Source organism: Pipistrellus kuhlii, unplaced genomic scaffold (genome assembly GCF_014108245.1).
Source record: "Pipistrellus kuhlii isolate mPipKuh1 unplaced genomic scaffold, mPipKuh1.p scaffold_m20_p_3, whole genome shotgun sequence".
Lineage (NCBI taxonomy): Eukaryota > Metazoa > Chordata > Mammalia > Chiroptera > Vespertilionidae > Pipistrellus > Pipistrellus kuhlii.
This window is the reverse complement of record NW_023425529.1, coordinates 129,542,614-129,562,358: the sequence shown is the minus strand read 5'-3', so window position 1 is coordinate 129,562,358 and position 19,745 is coordinate 129,542,614. Positions and strand designations below refer to the sequence as shown.

General features: G+C 31.4%; 1 protein-coding gene across 1 annotated transcript in view; it reads left to right on the top strand.

Annotated features, from left to right (window-relative positions):
- Window positions 1-19,745, top strand: part of DACH1 (dachshund family transcription factor 1) — a 425,048-nt gene that overhangs the window by 287,799 nt on the left and 117,504 nt on the right. Inside the window, exons 4-6 of the mRNA XM_036456831.2 lie at window positions 82-254; window positions 9,792-9,927; window positions 13,143-13,277. Coding sequence (XP_036312724.1) covers window positions 82-254; window positions 9,792-9,927; window positions 13,143-13,277 — 444 coding nt within the window. The remainder of the gene's footprint in view (window positions 1-81; window positions 255-9,791; window positions 9,928-13,142; window positions 13,278-19,745) is intronic.

Sequence of the window (19,745 nt, the reverse complement as noted above, 5' to 3'; positions counted from 1 at the left end):
CATTTTAATAAATGGTACATGCCATGTTTCATAGTTTTATTTGGCCAGAGCAATGATGATATATGTGTATTTTTTTTATAGGACTGGAACTTCCTTTTATGATGATGCCCCACCCTCTAATTCCTGTCAGCCTACCTCCAGCATCTGTCACCATGGCAATGAGCCAGATGAACCATCTCAGCACCATTGCAAACATGGCGGCGGCAGCGCAAGTTCAGAGCCCCCCGTCCAGAGTGGAGACATCTGTTATTAAGGTAATTGTTTCTCCCAGGATTGTTTGGGCTGACACCAAACATCATCTTCAGCCACTGTCTCTTAATCTGTTTTTCTATTCCACAAGTGATTCTAACTTCAGAAAGTTAAATGATAGTGAATAGAGTATGAAAAAAAAATAACTTGTAGTAATTAGAACCAGCGGTAAAAGATTTAGGCAGGCTAGACTAATTTCAAGTTGTCTACCATATATATTAAAGGAGAAACATAGGGCATTAAATGATATGTTTAAATTTTGTGTGTGCTTATATGTCCGGTTGTGTGTGTGCATGCATGCATCCATGCAGGTGTGTGTTTGTGGTGTTATGAATCTTAATATGTGGAAAATAGTGATTTGTTTTCAGAAGACCAGAATATTAAATTATGGCTCTGCCACTTACTAGCTGTGATTCTTGCATTAGAGCTCTGGTGAACTCAAACCCTTCTGAGTCTTAGGTTGTGGTAGCTTAAACTCACCTCTCAAACACTATCCAGCCATAGGATTTGGCAATGGGGGGAAAAAATTGAAAGTGCTGAACAAAAGAAAATAAATGAACACAGTGCTTTTATAACATTGTTATTTGCTTTCAAAGTAAACTTTCATCATGAAGTTTACCAAGTATTAAATTTAAACTTTATCCAGCTGATTTTTTTGTACTACAAGAAATATTTTTGTGAAATGATTCTATGGAGGATATGAACATATACTGTTTAGAAAATATTAATTCTAATTTAAACAACTAGTGGTCATTATCTATAAGAATATATTAAATTATTATAATCTCTGTAGTAGTCTATGTATTTGTGATACCTATATATCTTTATTACTTAACATTCATGGAACATGAAGACATAAGCTTGGAATATTAGCTGTTATATAATTGAGCTTCCCCCATGGTGGATAAATAACTCCTGTATTCTCCTTAACCATTTTTATGTAACTGAGCCTTTGTAGAAGACCTCTGATATCTATAGCAAATATAAGAATGAGGGAGGTATTCCTGAATCAAATTAAAATTTTTTTTTTTTTTAAATATATTTTATTGATTTTGTACAGAGAGGAAGGGAGAGAGAGAGAGAGAGTTAGAAACATCGATGAGAGAGAGTCATCGATCAGCTGCCTCTTGCACACCCCCTACTGGGGATATGCCCGCAACCAAGGTACATTCCCTTGACCGGAATCGAACCCGGGTCCCTTCAGTCCCCAAGCCGACGCTCTATCCATTGAGCCAAACCGGTGCCGGCCAAATTAAAATTTTTATTTCCATAGTTGCCACCTTAACTTTGCCATATATATATATATATATATATATATATATATATATATATATATATATATATATATAATGTTGTTATTTTTTTGGAAGGAAGATATCTATGAATTCTCCTGTGTTCTAAACATCTTACTGTCTAGGTCATCTGTAGTGTTACTTTCCTCTAGAGCAAATAGTCTAGTTTTTTTTTTTCCTGATCATTTCTCATCAAGCTTTTTGGTTGACCATTAAAATATTACCCACCTCCTCCCCAACCCTTCCCATATAACATTGTTGAAATTCTAAAATTGTACTGGACAGTAGAGAGATACAGTACTGGCATAAACCTCAATTTAAGTAAGAGCATATAAATGTAATCATAATTCATAGAACTATTTTGCTAGTTGAATTTGTGACTCAGTAAATGTCATGCCTTTCTGACATGAAATTCTAGGCCAATTCTACATCTTTTACTTGTATTAAGAATTTGCATTTATTCATATTGTTTCTTTTCCAGTCCATTGATTTAGAATTTTTAGATACTTTTAAATATTAAAACTCTAAATTATCATATCTATTTATATGATCTTTGTATTATCTCCACATTATAAAAGGATGTATTATTTGTATTGACTTAAATCACTGAGGAAAATAAACAGTATAAATCAAGAAATCAATTCTTCTTGTCATTAGAGAATTCCTAATAGGATGAAATGTTCTACTAATTGATTCTCTTTGGGTATAATTCATCAAGTAACCGCAAATCCCCCAGAATCAATCAATATTTTTTTCACTTTTTATTTAATAAATTCACAATGATATCAAAAGGACTTCGAAAAAAAAAGGTTCTTGTGGGGAAATAATTGAAAATTGGAAAAAAGAAAGGCAGTAAATTTTAGGGATTTAAAACATGGGTTGGAGGAAGATTTCTTATTCTACAATATTGAATAAACATATATTTACACTGCATTATAAGTTTTTCTAAGACTAGGAAATGTGATTTAAATTTGTTAATTTTTTTTTTTGGTGACGTGTGTTTGTGCGAGCGCATGCTAGCTAGTATTGTGTGTAAGAGAAACATAAAACTTTATGCCATTCTCATTTAAAGAATTAAATCTTGGGGGGAAAACTAGTAAACAATACAAATAATAATTTTTTCATTCTCTAATACTTTCCTTCAAAGAAGTACCTTAAGATACTACTTTAATAAATAGGGCTTTATATGCATGAAGTTTAAAATGTTTAATGATTATAAAAGCTAGAACCAGAGTGACCTGATTTCCCAATTAGATTCAAATATTAGAACAATGTCACATATTTCATGTTTTTCTTAGATACAGAAGAGTTTATTTGGAGGAAACCATAAATAACTCTAGATATGTGCATTACTTTTAGACATAAATGTTTCTCTCATGAAAATAGATTTCATATCATTTATACCTGGATTTAGAAAAGTAGTTAATGTGTTTTATTTTAATGTTTGAGTATTGATATTAAATATGGAAAAAGGATAATAACAAGGAAAAGAAAATATTGAAACACAACCACCACTAAGGATACTGTACATCTCTGTATTCAAACAGATCTCATACATTTAAATCCACGAGCTTGTAACAATACTAAAATATAAACTCATTGTTCACCTTTAGATAATTGTAGGGAATTGATTCTTTTAAAGGACAGATAAAGGTTTACATAGAGGGTGGTGGAGTTAAGCGTTTCCCATATAAACTGTACCTAAGGATAACTAAATAATTTTATAAGGAAATTTATGTTTGTGTATGTCTTCTAACAATTAAATGAGTAAGAAATGATATATTAAGAGTATAACCAAATTGCAAGTCCTAATGAAGTGGTGAGTCTAGCCCATGGTCATCAGGGATGGCTGGCATCATAAAATGAAATTAAGCAGACATGATGTGCTTCTGGTGGAAATGCCATCTTTAAATAGTCTTGCCCCCATGCCCACTTGAATTAAGCATCCGGTTATAACTATGTAGAAAATTCAGGGGCAGAAGAACTTAAACTCAATTTGATTTATTGGCAGTGGCCTCTAAGAACAAGCACAGTGCCTTCAATAGATAAAAAGTTGGCTTCAAACATGAGCTGTGCCCAGAGAGAGTAATGCTAAATAATGGCAGCATTGGCCAAGTCAGAATTTAACTTGCCCTCCTTGCTTCCCGCCCTGTATGCTCCCTTCCTTCAGTGTTGTAAAGGAAAATGTCTTAAAAAAAAAAAAAAAAATATATATATATATATATATATATATATATATATATATATATATATATATTATTGACTTTCCACAGAGAGGAAAAGAGAGGGATAGAGAGCTAGAAATGTCCATGAGAGAGAAACATCTACCAGCTGCCTCTGCACACCCCCTACCGGAGATGTGCCTGCAACCAATATACATGCCCTTGGCCGGAATCGAACCTGGGACCTTTCAGTCCACACCGATGCTCTATCCACTGAGCCAACCTGGTTTCGGCAAGTGTCTTCTTTTAATCAAGATTTTCATGTTTATTATTACATAGAGGTGAATTATAATTTGAGTCAAAACTGTGTGTGAGTAAAGTAACTGTACTCATTGAATTGCCAAATAGTAACCTGGGAAATTTTGAAGTGGCCTGTGGAAAATATTGAGTCTTCCACCACTGAATAAGTTTGAAGAGATAACAGGAGAATAAAATTAAGTTGGTTATGATTATACTTATGGGTCCCACCACTTTTATATTGAGCAAAACTGAGTATTTCTTGAGTGTCATCATCAAAACAAATACAAAGAACTATGCAAAAATCTCTTGAGTCAGCAGTTTAGAGTTTTGAGTCATGGAGTTTCCATGGTGGTTGCCTTAGCCTGTATCAGATGCAAATTTATTAACACCATTTACTATGTCTTTGAGAAGTCCTTTTTAACATTTTCCTAAATCCAGAATCCCAATTCTACCATTTACCTTCTCTGTTTATGTTCCCAGAACAAGGAATTTGGATGCCACACTTAAGCAGTGTGTATGATTTTGGACTTCATTAACAACATATACTAGTTTATGATACATGCTGCATGGGGGACAGGACTTTCCTTCGTTTTGTTTATTTATACATAGGCAGAACCTAGGACACTGGTGCATATTATGTGTCCAGTCTATATTTTTTTTTACCCAAGTCTGAGTTGTGTTAAAGTTCAAGTGTTTAGGTTATGCAAAGTGCTGGCCAACTTCAGTTTTGTAAGTTAAAAGTTATATCAAGAGAACATTTAAGGATAGAAATATCTTCTCCCCACATCTATAGCATATTTAGTGTCAGAATATTTAACTGATAGATGAAAATGAAAATAATTAAAAAGAGTGAGACATAAAGTAAAGCTAAATGAAAATAATTCTTTAGGGAAATGAGCTGTGTTTAGACTTACTCTAAAAAAATATTTTAAGCTGATAAAATATAATGCAGTTTGTGGTGAATAGGAGGCATTTAGACAATGTAATTTTTTAAATATTTAGTTAATCATATGAATATAATACTGAACATTATATACTTTTTTATTTTATAATACATCTTTTTGAATTCAACCTTTGATTCTGAATTATCCTAGAGACCAATACTTCTTATTCTACCCAGAGGCAATAAATGCAGCTTTCCCTTTATTGTTATTCTGTTAGCATTAGTTTATTAGTATGACCTCTTTTTTTTCTTACCATGAGAGAGTATTCCTCTTAAATTTTCATTTATTATTGTGGCTTGTTTTATAAAGATGGAAGATTGCAAAAGATTGTGCTTTATTGATTGGTGGATTTGTGATGCAAGACTATAAAACAGTGTGTTGAAGTATTAAATTAAATATTCTTCCTCTTTGTCCTACTTCAGTCCCATCTTGGAGGTTAAAGGTTATTACACAAATGAAATGACATTACCAGTTTACATAGTTTCCCTACAGACATGGAACTGCTTCTTTCTTCTGTCTGAATAAAACTCATTATCTGTTTTGTTTTAGTAATCATTTTAAGATTCTCTCCTAAGCAATCCTTTAATGTCTCCCTTATTCTCCATCTCACAGCAAACTCAGGAAAGGAAAGCATATAAACATGATAAAAGAATTAAGCTGTTGAAATAAATTAATTTATTGTACAACAATGTATTAAAATTATACTTACTCAATGGATTTTCCTTTAATGAAATTCTTCAAAGAACATACATCATGTTCTAAAGATTGAAATTATACATTAAGTGAAATGACTGAATATGTTGTATCTCAATTTATAGAAAGTTTCAATTGAATACTTAAGCTTTTACATAATAAAAATTTGCATGAATTAAATATGTTCTTGCAACAAAAGTATTAAGTATTCTCTTTGTATCCTTTGTTCATAGACAAAAAATATAAAGGAAAAATAAGCTAAAGCTAAATTAAATATTATAATTTTACATATTCCCTAAGCCTAAAATTATGCCTTTACAGCATATTTTACATTAACATTTTAATCTAGTTTATTTTTTTAATTATTGTTATCTTTAGAGTATTTTGTCTGTGTAAATGTGAGAGTGAATAATGCATAAATGAAAAGAACTATTAGAGTAAACTTTGACAATGAAATATATTGACTATTAAATACTTTTATACTTATGTGGGGAAAATAAAAATATAATTTGTTTTAATGGTGTATACATTGTTTCTAGAGTGTTATGCATTAAATATTTAAGTATTTTATGAGTTAAATACTCAGGAAAAAATCAGTTTCTCATTTTTCCATTAGGACTTCTATGAAATCTATTATGACAGGAAACTCAGACTTGCAAAATGATTTTAGAAGGATAGATTTATTTTCAGATTGCACTTTATGTCTATTCAGCCAAACCTGAGACACTGAAATTATGATCACTTACATAATCATTAAGATAAATATTAAAGTGGACTTTTGAATAAACTTATCTGTGGGTGACCTATTGAATAAAATGGAAAAGTTAATTTAGAAATTTAATTTAATTTATTTTTACTTTTTAAAATTTATTTCATTTATTTTTTTATCCTCACCTGAAGATTTGTTTAGAGAGAAACATTTATGTGAGACACTTTGATTGGTTGCCTCCAATATATTCCCAACTGAGGATCAAACCCACTACCTAGCTATGTGCCCTGACTGGGAATCAAACGTACAGCCTTTTGGTGTATGAGACAACACTCCGACCAACTGTGCCACCCAGCCAGTATTAGAAAATTGTGTTTATATAAAAGTACAGCAATGTTCTTTCTTGAATACATGCCAGGTGTTTCTATACAATGCAAGTGTTGAGTTAGATGTATTAGAAATTAGTTTTAAAGAGTAGACAAACTTACATCTTCTAGTTTTGTTTTTTATATATTTTTTTTAGTTTTTTTTCAATTACAGTTTATATTTAATGTTATTTTGTATTAGTTTTACTTGTTCTTTTTATTAGAATTTATAGATATCAAGGTTATATTACTTATAGAATATCTCTAATCATCTAAACAGTTATCTATATACTAGAGTCCCGGTGCACAAAATTCATGCATGAGTAGGATCTGTGGGCCTGCCTAGCGATTAGAGCCAATCTGTAGGGCAACCAGCAGGGCGATCGGAGCACCCACTGGCACCCACCTTGGCTAGCCTGGGGCCTGTGGGCTAGGGGAAGCTCCTGCATTGAGCATCACAGACCTATCTCATGACTGGTCTCTATGATGCACTCTGACCACAGTGAGCAGATGCTCAATGCAGGAGCTGCCCCTAGCCCACAGGTGAGACAGGTCATTCCACCGAATTGTTCCACTGTTTGGTCTATTTGCATATTAGGCTTTTATTATAGAGGATATGATATATTTTTAATATCTTAATACAGACTATAAGAGTCCCACTATAGTTTTTATAAATCCATAAATCATTTTGAACAAGTTAATTTAAAATTTTTAACATTTGGGGGGTATGTATGTGTCTTCCTCTTTCCATATTTCCTGTTCCACCTCTGTCTCTTACTCATTTTCAGTCTTTCAAATGTAATGCTATATTATGTGGGTAGAAAAATGCATTGTATGATGTTCACATTTACCTACATAACAGCCAAATTCAAAAGAAATATAGCATTTAATTCTTAACCTCTGATAAATTAAGGGAAAGCACTAGTATTATAGCATAATATTCATAACATCTGTTCTTTGGGAGATTTTAATTAATTATCCATTACAGAAACAAATCCACACATTTTGACCTGTCTAAAAGTGTCTAAATTTCAAGAAGTTATCTTTAAAACAGATTCTAATATACATTGCAACTTTTTAGAGTAGAATATAGTTGTTTCCTTTTTTGGTTATACTATTGTTTGGTCTTGCAAAGCTTTTTTTCATGAAGTTTCTTACTTCATGGGTTATTGTTTATTCCATAAAAATATCTAATGGGAGGTCATTTTGTGCATAAATTTTGGATAAGAGTTTGACCATTTTTTTCTTCTTATTTTCATTTGTTTGTCATGCTCCTCAAAAGTTAAGCCTCAGCATATCTATTTATTAACAATGTTCCCAGAACTGAAAAAAAAAAAAAAAGGTTATGAAGTAAGTGGTACTCAATCTTGGATGACCATTAAAATCACCTGAAGAGACTTAAAAAATACTGATGTCTGAATTCCACTTCAGACTCAGTGTAATACTGTTGCTATAACGAAGTACCACAAAGTGAGTGGTTTAAACCAGCATAACTACATACTCTCACATTTCTAGTGTCCAGAATCTGAAATCAAGATGTCAGCAGCAGCATGCTGCTTCTGTGGTTCTAGGTAGTATCCTTCCTTGACTCTCCAATATCTTCCAGCGGTGGATGCAATCTTGATCATTCCTTGGCTTGTAGCTGCATAACTTCAGTCTTAACCTCCATCATCATGACATTTTCCCCTCATATCTTAACAATGTCTTCTTGTAAGGACCACAGTCATGTTGAAATAAGTCCACTCTACTGTGACATCATTTTAACCAATTACATCTGCAATGACCCTATTTCTAAATGAAGCCACATTCAATCTTTTCTGGGGACACAGTTCAATAGTAACACTCACTAAGCCAGAATTTCTGTGTGTAAAGCCCAGGCATAGTCATGTTTAAGAACTTCCCAGGTGATTTAATGTAAAGGAGGATTGCAGAATACCCTGGGCTAATGGAACCTCTGAGACCAAGAACATGAATTACCCTCTTTCTCACTGGTAGTTCATAGCCTTGAATTTAGTTTTTGTTTTTCATAAAACATTAGCCATTTATAGCTTCACAATGGCCTCCAATAGAACGAATACATTTTAGAACTTTTCTTTTAAGTATTTAAAATTCTTTTTTAAATATCTACTTCATTACACCCCAATTAAGAATTATTTATTATTTATTACATATCTTGTAGAAGTTTACTTGTACCATTTCAAATTTGTATTTCTTATTGAAAGACAGTTCTTCAAGGCCTATGTGTGTTGATATATAATGGTATAAATATCTTGTTCAAAAAAGGAAATTTCAACAAATGCCTTATTTCTTAATCTGTAACTCCATGTATAATAGCTTATTGGCGAGAGTTCTGCAGTGTATTTACATATTAGTCTGGCTCAGAGGGGGAGATATGGAGAGGAACCTGTAGAACAATATCAAAAAACGTGGTATCAAGTTACCCCGAGACACAACTAATATATATTCCATGAAATTTCCATTACCATATTAAAATATGTTTGAATTGCTAGGAGTAGCAGGTAGTCTCAGATTTGTTAGAATCAAATAAAATTATTCCAATACTAAAAAACTGATTTCTATGATGCCTTTAACTGTGACTATCCAGGTGTGTTCAGAGCAGGGCTGTGATGGAATAGCTATTAACAACACCTCTGGTCTTATTATCATGGTCTCTCTGTAATGTTGATAATTTGTGTGCTAAATGATCCTTAGACATTTGCTGAAGCAATAGAACACATTTAAATATTTCTTTAAGTTGGTAATTCTCTAGAATTGAAACCTGCTTTATTCTATTAATTCTTTGATATCTAATAGGTTCTAAACTGGTTCTTTTTGGTCTCCCTTTTAATCCAAAGGGGGGACTAACATTATTTGCCTATAGAAACAATTTTCTTTCTAGAGTTTCCCTGCTTTGACTTTGCTCAGGATAAAAGGTGTCTTTTAATACAGCTAAATGTGGATGAAAAGATGTGTTTATTGCCTTCATGCTTCTATATTACTGAGAAAAATCAACATTCCTTAAGTAAAGGTCAATGTATTTACCTGTTTCCTCCCCCTCCCTTCCCATGGTGGTGTAGGAGCGTGTTCCAGACAGCCCATCCCCTGCCCCCTCGCTGGAGGAGGGCCGAAGGCCTGGCAGTCACCCATCATCACATCGCAGCAGCAGTGTGTCCAGCTCTCCTGCAAGGACTGAGAGCTCTTCCGACAGAATCCGTAGGTCTCATACTTTTACTTGTCACCGTTTTCAACTTTATTAGGTGCAGCTGGCTTTTCTAATCAAAATGCCCTCATTCCAAATAGATCTCAGATGTATCATGTTCTGAAGCTCTGTAGCAATAGCCATCTCTCAAAATTATGTTTCCCAGTTTGCAATACCATGAGGTATGGTACCACATTAACAGGCTCTGATATAAACTCCCTCTCCTTGATGCCACACATAAAGATTTGAGCTATGAAACACTTAGAGAAAGTAAGTAACCTTCTAGATTAGTTTCTGAAGTAAACACCTCCAACTTCAAATATCTAGTGTCTAAGTATGCTGCTTATGGACTATTCATCTTCTTTCTTCTCTTTTCTTTCAATCCTACCCGTGACATTTTTGAAATTCACTAATTTTTAAGATTAGTTCTTTAAAAGACAAAGATAGCCACAAAGGAACAAAAACTAGATTTCAAAGTAATGGAATTAAAATATTTATTAGTCATTCAAATAGTGAATAAATTAAAAGGCTTGAAATTGGTGAATTATAGAATTTGAATTAGTAACAATCAATAATGCACATTATAGTCATGTATTCTTACTATTAAATTCTAAAAGTAGGCTTATATTTTATTTCATGATTACATTTTCAGATATTTAATCTTGATCCTATTGGCCAAGAAAATTGAGAGTACAGTTAAAATGCCACTAAGTTAACTGCTTAGTATAATCCTATACAAGAATCAAATATTGTTTTATTTAAAAACAAAAAACAAAAACACATATTAACACTTACTTTTTTGTTGATAAATCAGTCTTCATTGTATCCTTCCTTGAATTAGGTATTATTTCCGGAAATTATGGTTATAATTTATAAACTTCACCTAATCACACAAAATTTATTGGAGTTACAGTTGTTGAGAACATTTTCACAATAGAAAAATCATTTCCTAAAAAAGTATCATTTTAAGTTATACAGGAATACTTACATACAGCAGAAATCCTCAATGTGAATAGTAATGAAGTGGATAAGTTAAATGTTAGGTTGATTTGTATGCAATAACATTATTTTTAAAATTATATGACTCAAAACAGTTCTAAATATGAATACTTGATTTGGCCTGCCTATAAAATATTTCCCTAATTTTGTAAAAATAATTTGCAGCTATTTTTTAATAACCATTCCCAGACCATTATTCCTCAAGCCGGTAAACCCCAACCACCATACTTGAAAGCATTTTTCAAATAAAATACATTCTGTCTGGTTTTATGCTATGCTGACACTAAAACCAAAAATTTAGTGAAGATTATTTTGCTTTATTTATAATTTTAATAAAATATTGTAATTGGAAAGGTATTGTCCTAAAAAAAGAATAGTGTTTTTCCATAATACTTAAATGGAAATATGGACAAATTTGAATTTTATTATACATTCATTTTTTTTATTAATCATTATATTTTTTATTCTTGATGAAAACAAGATAATTTTTTATGTGTAGACTATCACAATTGTTCAAATAATATAGAAACATGCACAGACTATATATGCATGCACACATATAGACATATATATGCATACATATACATATATGCACATTTATGTGTGTGTTTAGTTTGACATTTATAAATTTATTTTAGACTAACATAAAAAATTTAAAAATAATACAAAGAATTCTTACATGCACACCACCCAGCTTTACCCAATCAGTTGATCCCTCTGAAGGGGAGACCCTGATTAAAGGCATAGTACCATCTTAGTGCCCTTATCATAGATACCAGCTTCTTTACCTTAAACACTTCATTGGTTATTTTCTACAAACAAGGAATTTCTCTTACATAATCATAGAACAATGCTCAAAATCAGGAAATTAAGATTATTATAGTATTGTTTTCTGAACTATAAATGTTATTCTAATTTTATCAACTTTACTGCTAATATTTTTTCCCTTTACTGTTTTTAATAAGATTTTTTTTTCTGGTCTCAAAACCAATCCAGGATTACATGCTGCAATTACTTGTCATATTCATTCTTTTAGTTTCATTAATTGAAGTAGTTTCCCATTCTTTTTGTCTTTCAATACCTTGACATTTTTGAAGCATGCAGGTCATTTATTTGGTAAAATATCTCTCAGTTTGGAATTTTTTTGATGTTTCCTCATGATTTAAGTTATGCAATTTTGGCTGGGGACATTCAGACATGCTAGTGTGTCCTTAGTGCATTGTTTCAGGAGACATATGGTATTTCTCCAATATTTGTGATAACTAGGTTAGGATGGTGACCACCAGATTTCTCTAATGTAATGTTTCTTTTGTTTAAGTTTTTGGAAATAAGTATGCTTTGACTCCTCATATCTTAAGATTATATTATTAATCCATTCATAAAAAGTTCACTTTACTAGTTTTAGAATCCCCCATGAAAGATTCTCCCCTGAAACAATTATTGCTGTGGTGATTTTAAATGATAGTTTCTAAAATAGTATTGTGATATGTTAAAAACATTTTTTCCAGAGAAAGTAAGGTTGTATGGAATGATTCTTCCTTCTTCTAAAGTTTTGGGCAAAATCAAGATTTTCATGGATGATTTATTAAGAAATTTGTTGACTGGATTATGAAAATCATAAGGGTGTTTTATCATCTCCCTACTATTTCAATAGTGATAGTATAATACTTCAGGAAAGCAATTATTGTTTTAAATAATTTAACCATTTAATAGATATTAATTAAGTGGCACTTTATTTTAGAATTTGAGCTCTAACCCATTTTTTAAGGAAGTACTTTGCTATCAAACCTTGTGGATTTTTTGTTTGTTTGTTTGTTTTGTTTTTGTGTTGTTTTTTACTAGAGTATAAATAAGCAGTTATTTCAATGCCTTACCTTAGTGAAAACTCTATTTGCTCTCTGATGCCACTACATTTTTAAAAATTATATTTTAACTTCATAGTGTTAAAGAGCATTCTAATGTTTAGACTGAGTTTCTTGCAGAGTAAAGGAAGCTTATATCCTGGAGAGAGCATATGATACACTACAGATAAATTTATTTTTTATTATTTCTTATTATTTTTCTGCTTATTCTCAAGATTTACCATAGTTATCTATTCTTACAGTATTCTTATAGATAGATTATAATCTTAAAGTTAAACCAATATATAACCATTATAAATTTGGGAGGGGTGTCTGTAAGTTAATCATTGTATATTATGGTGTGTTTTGTTTTGTTTTGGGCTTGACAGCTGTCCATCAGAATGGGCTGTCCATGAACCAGATGCTGATGGGTTTATCACCAAACGTCCTCCCTGGGCCCAAAGAGGGAGATTTGGCCGGTCATGATATCGGACATGAGTCGAAAAGAATGCATATTGATAAAGGTAACGTATGATTATGTGCCCTATTTTTTCTGCTCAACATGTGAACTAGATTTTCATCACACAATGAGCTATATTTTTACATCACATAAAAAGATGGCATACAAACAGTTTGAAATCCTACAGAATTAAGCATATATTAAGTGTACTCAACAAAAAGGGGATATGAATGAAGACCTGCTACTTTTCTCTTATCCAACAGGTAGGTGTTAATTTATTTTCTGGTACATTAAAAAAAAAAAAAAAAAAAAAGGAGAGAGAGACTATTTGTTTAGTTATCTCTGAGTACCATCGGTTTGTTTGTCTTTCTCAATGCCCCTAGGGCCACTTGTCATTTTACTTAGCATGATAGAGCAATAGCAATATACATATGATAATTATGGAAATAATTATTTTTAATCCTCCCTGAGGATTTGTTTAGAGAGAAAGAAGAAGAGAGTGAGATAGACAGAGGGAGGGAGGAAGAAAGAGAGAAAGAGAGAGAGAGAGAAAATGCAACATTGATAAATTGTCTCTTATATGCGCCTGTCCAGGAATTGAACCTGCAACCTTTTGATGTATAGAACAATGCTCCAACCAACTGAGCCATGAGGGCTAAAGTATTACTTGTCTGGAATACAATATAGAAAAAGCACAATCAGCTATGAAAAAGAAAAATAAATAAAATTGGGCACTTAAATGATTAATCAGAAAGAAGGGATTGGAGAAAATCTAATTTAAGGTGGAGCAAATTTTTCTCTTCAAAAAGACTATGCACAAATTAAGACTGTTTACATAAAATATTTTTCATTCAATATTAAAACATATTTGCTGAGTCTTTAGGGAGAAATAATACAATATTTCTAAAAACTTGACCATCTGTAACATGAAATGTCAACAAGAAAATGATAATATTTTTCCAGGTGTTAACATGCCAATATCTAGGCACAGTTGAGAGACAGCAGCATTAAGGAAACTTTCTAATGATTTGCTTTGAAATTTGATATCAAGTATTATTACTAAGGTAGGCAAACTAGATGCAATGCATCTGTGGGCCATAAGGTCTCTAATTGTCTATTACTAAGGTTTCCACAAGTTCTTTCTCAACAATAAATGAAACTATTATATACACTATGCCTTGTGTATATTTTGACATATACCTTTTATACTTAATAAAAAACCTTATTTGTAGACATATGAATATCAACTTAGTGAGAAAATATAAATAATAGAATAGTTAATTCTATTAACTACTTAATAAAATTAATGATATTTAAATATAATAATTCATTGTTTGGGTTAAGCAGCCACTCTCCACTACAATTCTTCAAAAGAATAAAGCCCCACTGAAAATTTCTCAATTTTCCCCTGGATGCCATATGACTACTTTCATTTGAAATGTATTAGAGAGAAGTTAACTTATGATATGCAATGTATGTTAGGATATTAGGGCTTAATTCTCTTGTGGAACACTGGTGGAGAAGGGTTGAGAGAGAAATATAAAAGCCCAGGCAGAGCTGGTATTGAGGAGATCACCACTAAAGTTATGACCAATGACATGACTGAAAAAATAAATCTCACTGGACTTTTTACTGGAGAGCTTCCATCAACCTGATGTTTCAAGTTAGGTTGACCTATAATTCTTATAACTATTTTTTTGTGAGTAATAAGTTTTATCTGTTTATGTATCCAATATCTATCTATCTACCTTGTTATCATATATTATTTTTTATACTTTGCCACCATGGAGTCTTTCCTGAAATACCATACTAGATTGATCTAGGGATGCCACTTCTGGTTATTCTGTGTGCCCAACAGAAAAAACTTCATTACAACATTTGCCTTATTGTTGAAGTTATTTCTTCATTGGTCTGCTTCCAGTACTATACTATGAACTCCTTAGAGTCACCTGTGTATGTATTACATTTGCTTTCAGCATACTATATTGTTTATATGTGCATACAGATCTGAACTAAATTACTAGAAGATTCTAAGAGACAGTGATGAAAAGTTATAACAACTAAAAAATACACTCTTTAAGGATTACTAGGAAGGCAAAAGGTGGAATTACATAGCCTTTAGAATGTACATTTATATGAAACATTAGAATGTTCTAACCATGACATATACAAAATCATTCTATGTCACTAATGGTACTTCTTATCCATCAAACTTATTTTTTCCCCCTGTCAGAATAAAGACTTTAGCCATGTCCCTGCATTTTCCAATATTTTAATGTATATTTCATAAAGAAAAAGTAATTTTTTAACATTCCCCTTAGCAATGCAAAATTACTATTAAATTCATCTTATGATTTCAAATATAGTTATGTAATTGTGGAAACTATAATAGATATTGATACTCTTACACTAGTATTTTGTTATCTGTTGCTCTTTCTCTTATACACACTCTTATCTATTATTCATTATACTGAATTAAGAATAAATATTCATAGGTTTTCTAGGTTGATAGATTCTACTAAATTAAGTATTGTTTTCTTTCATGACTACATTTATCATGTGCCTTATACTACTAGCCCTATAACCTTACTATACATATCTGTATTAAACAGATGATTTTATTAGCTTTATTTTTATTGTTGATATTATTACAGATAACCCTATTCTCCATTTCCCCTCCATCTGGCCATCACCACACTGTTGTCTGTGTCTATGTGTCATACATATATGTTCTTTGACTAATGCCTTCTCTCCTACTTCCATCCACTCCCCTCTGACTGCTGTCAGTGTGATCCACATTCTTGCCTCTATTTCTGTTTTGTTTATCACAAGTAACTTTATTTACATATATTTGTAGAGAAATTAATTATATATTTGTGTCATTTTAAGCTTGGACTTTTTATATATAATATGCTGCCTCCCACTTTAAATCATTCAAAAGATGATAATTTTTAAGAAAACATTGATTTTAGAATAGATACCAAAGTTAATTTGTATGCTGAGAATCATTATGGTCCTAAATCTTAAACATCAGTAACTCTTAAACATTTTAAATCTTTTTAATACTAAAAAGCTATTGACTCTATTAGACAGAATATTTGAATCATCATTAGCTGGAAGAACTAGTGGCTATAAAAGCAGAAATATTAAGTCCTGAGTAAATGTGCTCCTTATTTTTCAAAATAAGAACACTAATGGGATAGGTTAATTAAAGTACATTTAAAATATAATACATAAAAATTTAGTTAATGTATCAAGAAGTAATATGCACCCTTGCCGGCTCAGTGGACAAAGCATTGTCCTGCTGACTGAAGATGTCCCAGGTTTGATTCCGGTCAAGGGTATGTATTTAGGTTACAGGCTCTTCTCTGGCCTGGGTCCTGGTCAGGGCTGGTGTAGGAGGCAACCGATTGATGAGTCTCTCTCACATCCTTCTTTCTCTCTGTCTTTTCCTCTATCTGCCACTCTCTCTAAAAATACCCGCAGGTAAGGAAGAAAAAAAGAAGTAATAGACATATTAATATTATTCAGTTACCTCAGGTGTATGGAAAAATGGTTTTAATATTATGAACTTTAACTAAAAGGAGGAGTTTTTCAAAGGCATGTGCTGAGGAAAACTGTGATAGAGCTCATAGCATCAAAAATAATTTTGTCTTCTACTTTCCCAAACAAATGCCAAGTTTTCTAGAGCTTTCTGGGTATCCAAAAACATTGCTGATGTCATCCCTTAGTCTAAATTTAGTGGAATAGGCAATAATAATTGACATTTGAAATATATAATTAAACTCACTGTTTCTTTATGCTAGGCTACACTCTCCTATCACCACATTTGTGCATTGATGTTAATTTATAGTGTTAGTTTCTCATTGGTGTACATTTTTTGTTATTATGGAATTTTTAAATTACCAAAAATTAAATATAGGATACAGATAAGTCTGTGGTATCAGCTTTTTATAATTATAGGAAACTTAAGCTTAAAGAGTTGGACTAACTACTGAATATCTAAGTAATATTAGTGTATTTTAGTCTTGGACTAAGAATATCAAAATGATGTAATCACTTGGTAAATATACACTGAGGGCCAAATATGTAAAATAAACAATATAAAATGCAAAACTAACCCTTTTGTTATAATTGTACAGCTTTTATTTTGTTAATAAGTATTCTAATTTTCTGTAAAGTTGAATTTTTTTCTTTATTTGTTTTCATAAAAACTATAAAAACTTTCCTTCATTGATGACTTTACAGGATTTTCTTTCATTGATGCCATTGCCATTTTAGAATCAGGAACTATTTATAAGTAGGTAATACAGGGGATTTATTTCAATCCATAAAACATTTTTTGTGGCATATTATGCTTACTGGGCAGTGCTCAAGATGTTTAGTTACTAACACACTTGTATAAAAGTTTTTCATTTTGGTACTCTAGATTTGAAGCAGAGCACTAAAGGTAATAAAAAGAGTTAACAAACTGGCCAAATTTGGATTTCCTCTCTTGTTACTGCTTTATTCTTAACATGCTACCTGTGGACCATTTTTCTACAAAACATATTTTGTAAATAACTATATCACCTATTACTTTTCTCAAGTTTGTGGAAACAATTTTTTAAAATATATTTCTTTCTATATATTTCTCATTTGAAAAAATCTAATTTTACTCAAATTATGATTGGATGTTCAAAAATGGCTTTCTTCTAAATTCTATATTAACATTATACAAATTAATCAATAGTAAATCTTATATACATGTATATTATAAATCCGAACCTGTATCTCATGTGACTGTGTAGATGTACATAGAGTAAAAGCTCCTTTTCTTTGGAAATTTCTATATTTTGATGTTAACCCATATACAAAGCCATGGGTATTTTTATTTTAAAATTTTCTAATATTCAGCTCCTTTACTTTCATCTCTTAGGTATAATTTCTCTTGGCATATCTCAAAGTCTCTTATAAAACAATCTGTCTAAATTCCTACTCATGTGACTTTACTCTTCAGTTTCCAAGTCTGTGAAGTAAAGGTGTTGAACTTAATGCCAATGCTTTTAATTCTCAGTTCATAACATTGAACATTATGTGCCTCTGAATTCAGAACTTCCTTAAGTAGATGACAGATTTTACATGTGAAACCAGAGCTTGGGTGAACTTTCTTACGGCACTGATTTTATTATTTTATGAATTATATTTTGATCAGCAGAGCTTCCAATAATACTTTAGTGACAACTTAAGAAAATACCTAACAAAAATATTCCCATTTTATACCTCTAATTATGGGGAATTGCTATAAAACATGGCCTTTGGTGTTAATATTTTTTCCATGAATCTTGTTGACTGTCCTATCACAATGAATGTTCATGTTTCTTAAACAGTCCCTGCCCTTTTCAGGATGCTTCTCTTTCTTTCCTTACCTGGATATAAATGTCTCTTTTCCCTACAGTGCTCAGCCCAAAATTCTTGTGGGTGAAAGTTTTGTCTTATCATCATCTTTTTACACATAGTATAGAGTCTGGCATTAGTGGGTACAATAAATTTCTTTTCAGAGTTAAGTGAGATAATATATGCCCAGAGCATTTAACCCACATAAATATTCCATGAAAACGTTAGTACTCTCAAATTAGCTAATGGGTTTATGGCTTGATTTTATAGATGGAAAAATACACATATTGTGAACCACTGAATTAAATTATTATTTGTTTACAATTCATAATGTCACAGTTACTATGATTTATGCTTGATCCCAAATAGGAAAACTGACACCATAATTTTTTTTAGAATGTTTGACTACTTATGACAATGTTGAAATGTGCACAGTTTTTAAGAAAAAATAACTAAAGAAACTGCTAATCAATTACTTTCTACATCAACTTTTGTGAAAGTAATTGCCAGAATACATTTTTATAACATTGAAAAATTCTTAAATGTAATTTATTAACCCCGAATTTATCAATAAATGTATTGAGGAGATATAAATGTATTTAACTGTGTAAAACATAGTAGGTATCATCTGTTAGTTATAAATGGACTATAATACATTGGGCCCAAAATCAGAGTCCACTTTGACAGGCAAGAATTCAATTTTTGAGCCATTAATGCTTTCCACTTCTAAAATTAACTACTTCAGGTTTACCTAGGGTAAAATTTAAATCTTCCAGGATTTTATTATTACATAATTATCATGAATATTATTAAATAAATAGAGCCATTTATTGATGCCGAAGACCTCAGTGTTTCTCCAGGACACCTGTAACTTTAAGATTTGGTAGTGTTTCGATATATAGAAAGTTGAATCCTATTAATACTTGTGAGCGAGCTATAGCCAAATATTTGAGGGTAGACTTATATACATGATAAATAACATACATTAGTAGTAGTTTTACTTGTGATCATATATTTCCTCATGGAAAACCATAATAAGGTATTAATTATTCCACTTATCATTAAATCCTTTTGATAGGCACAGAACAACTCACTTCCTCACTGTTTAAAATATATATTTATGTGTCATGCCAGTAGCTAATATTTTCATCGCATT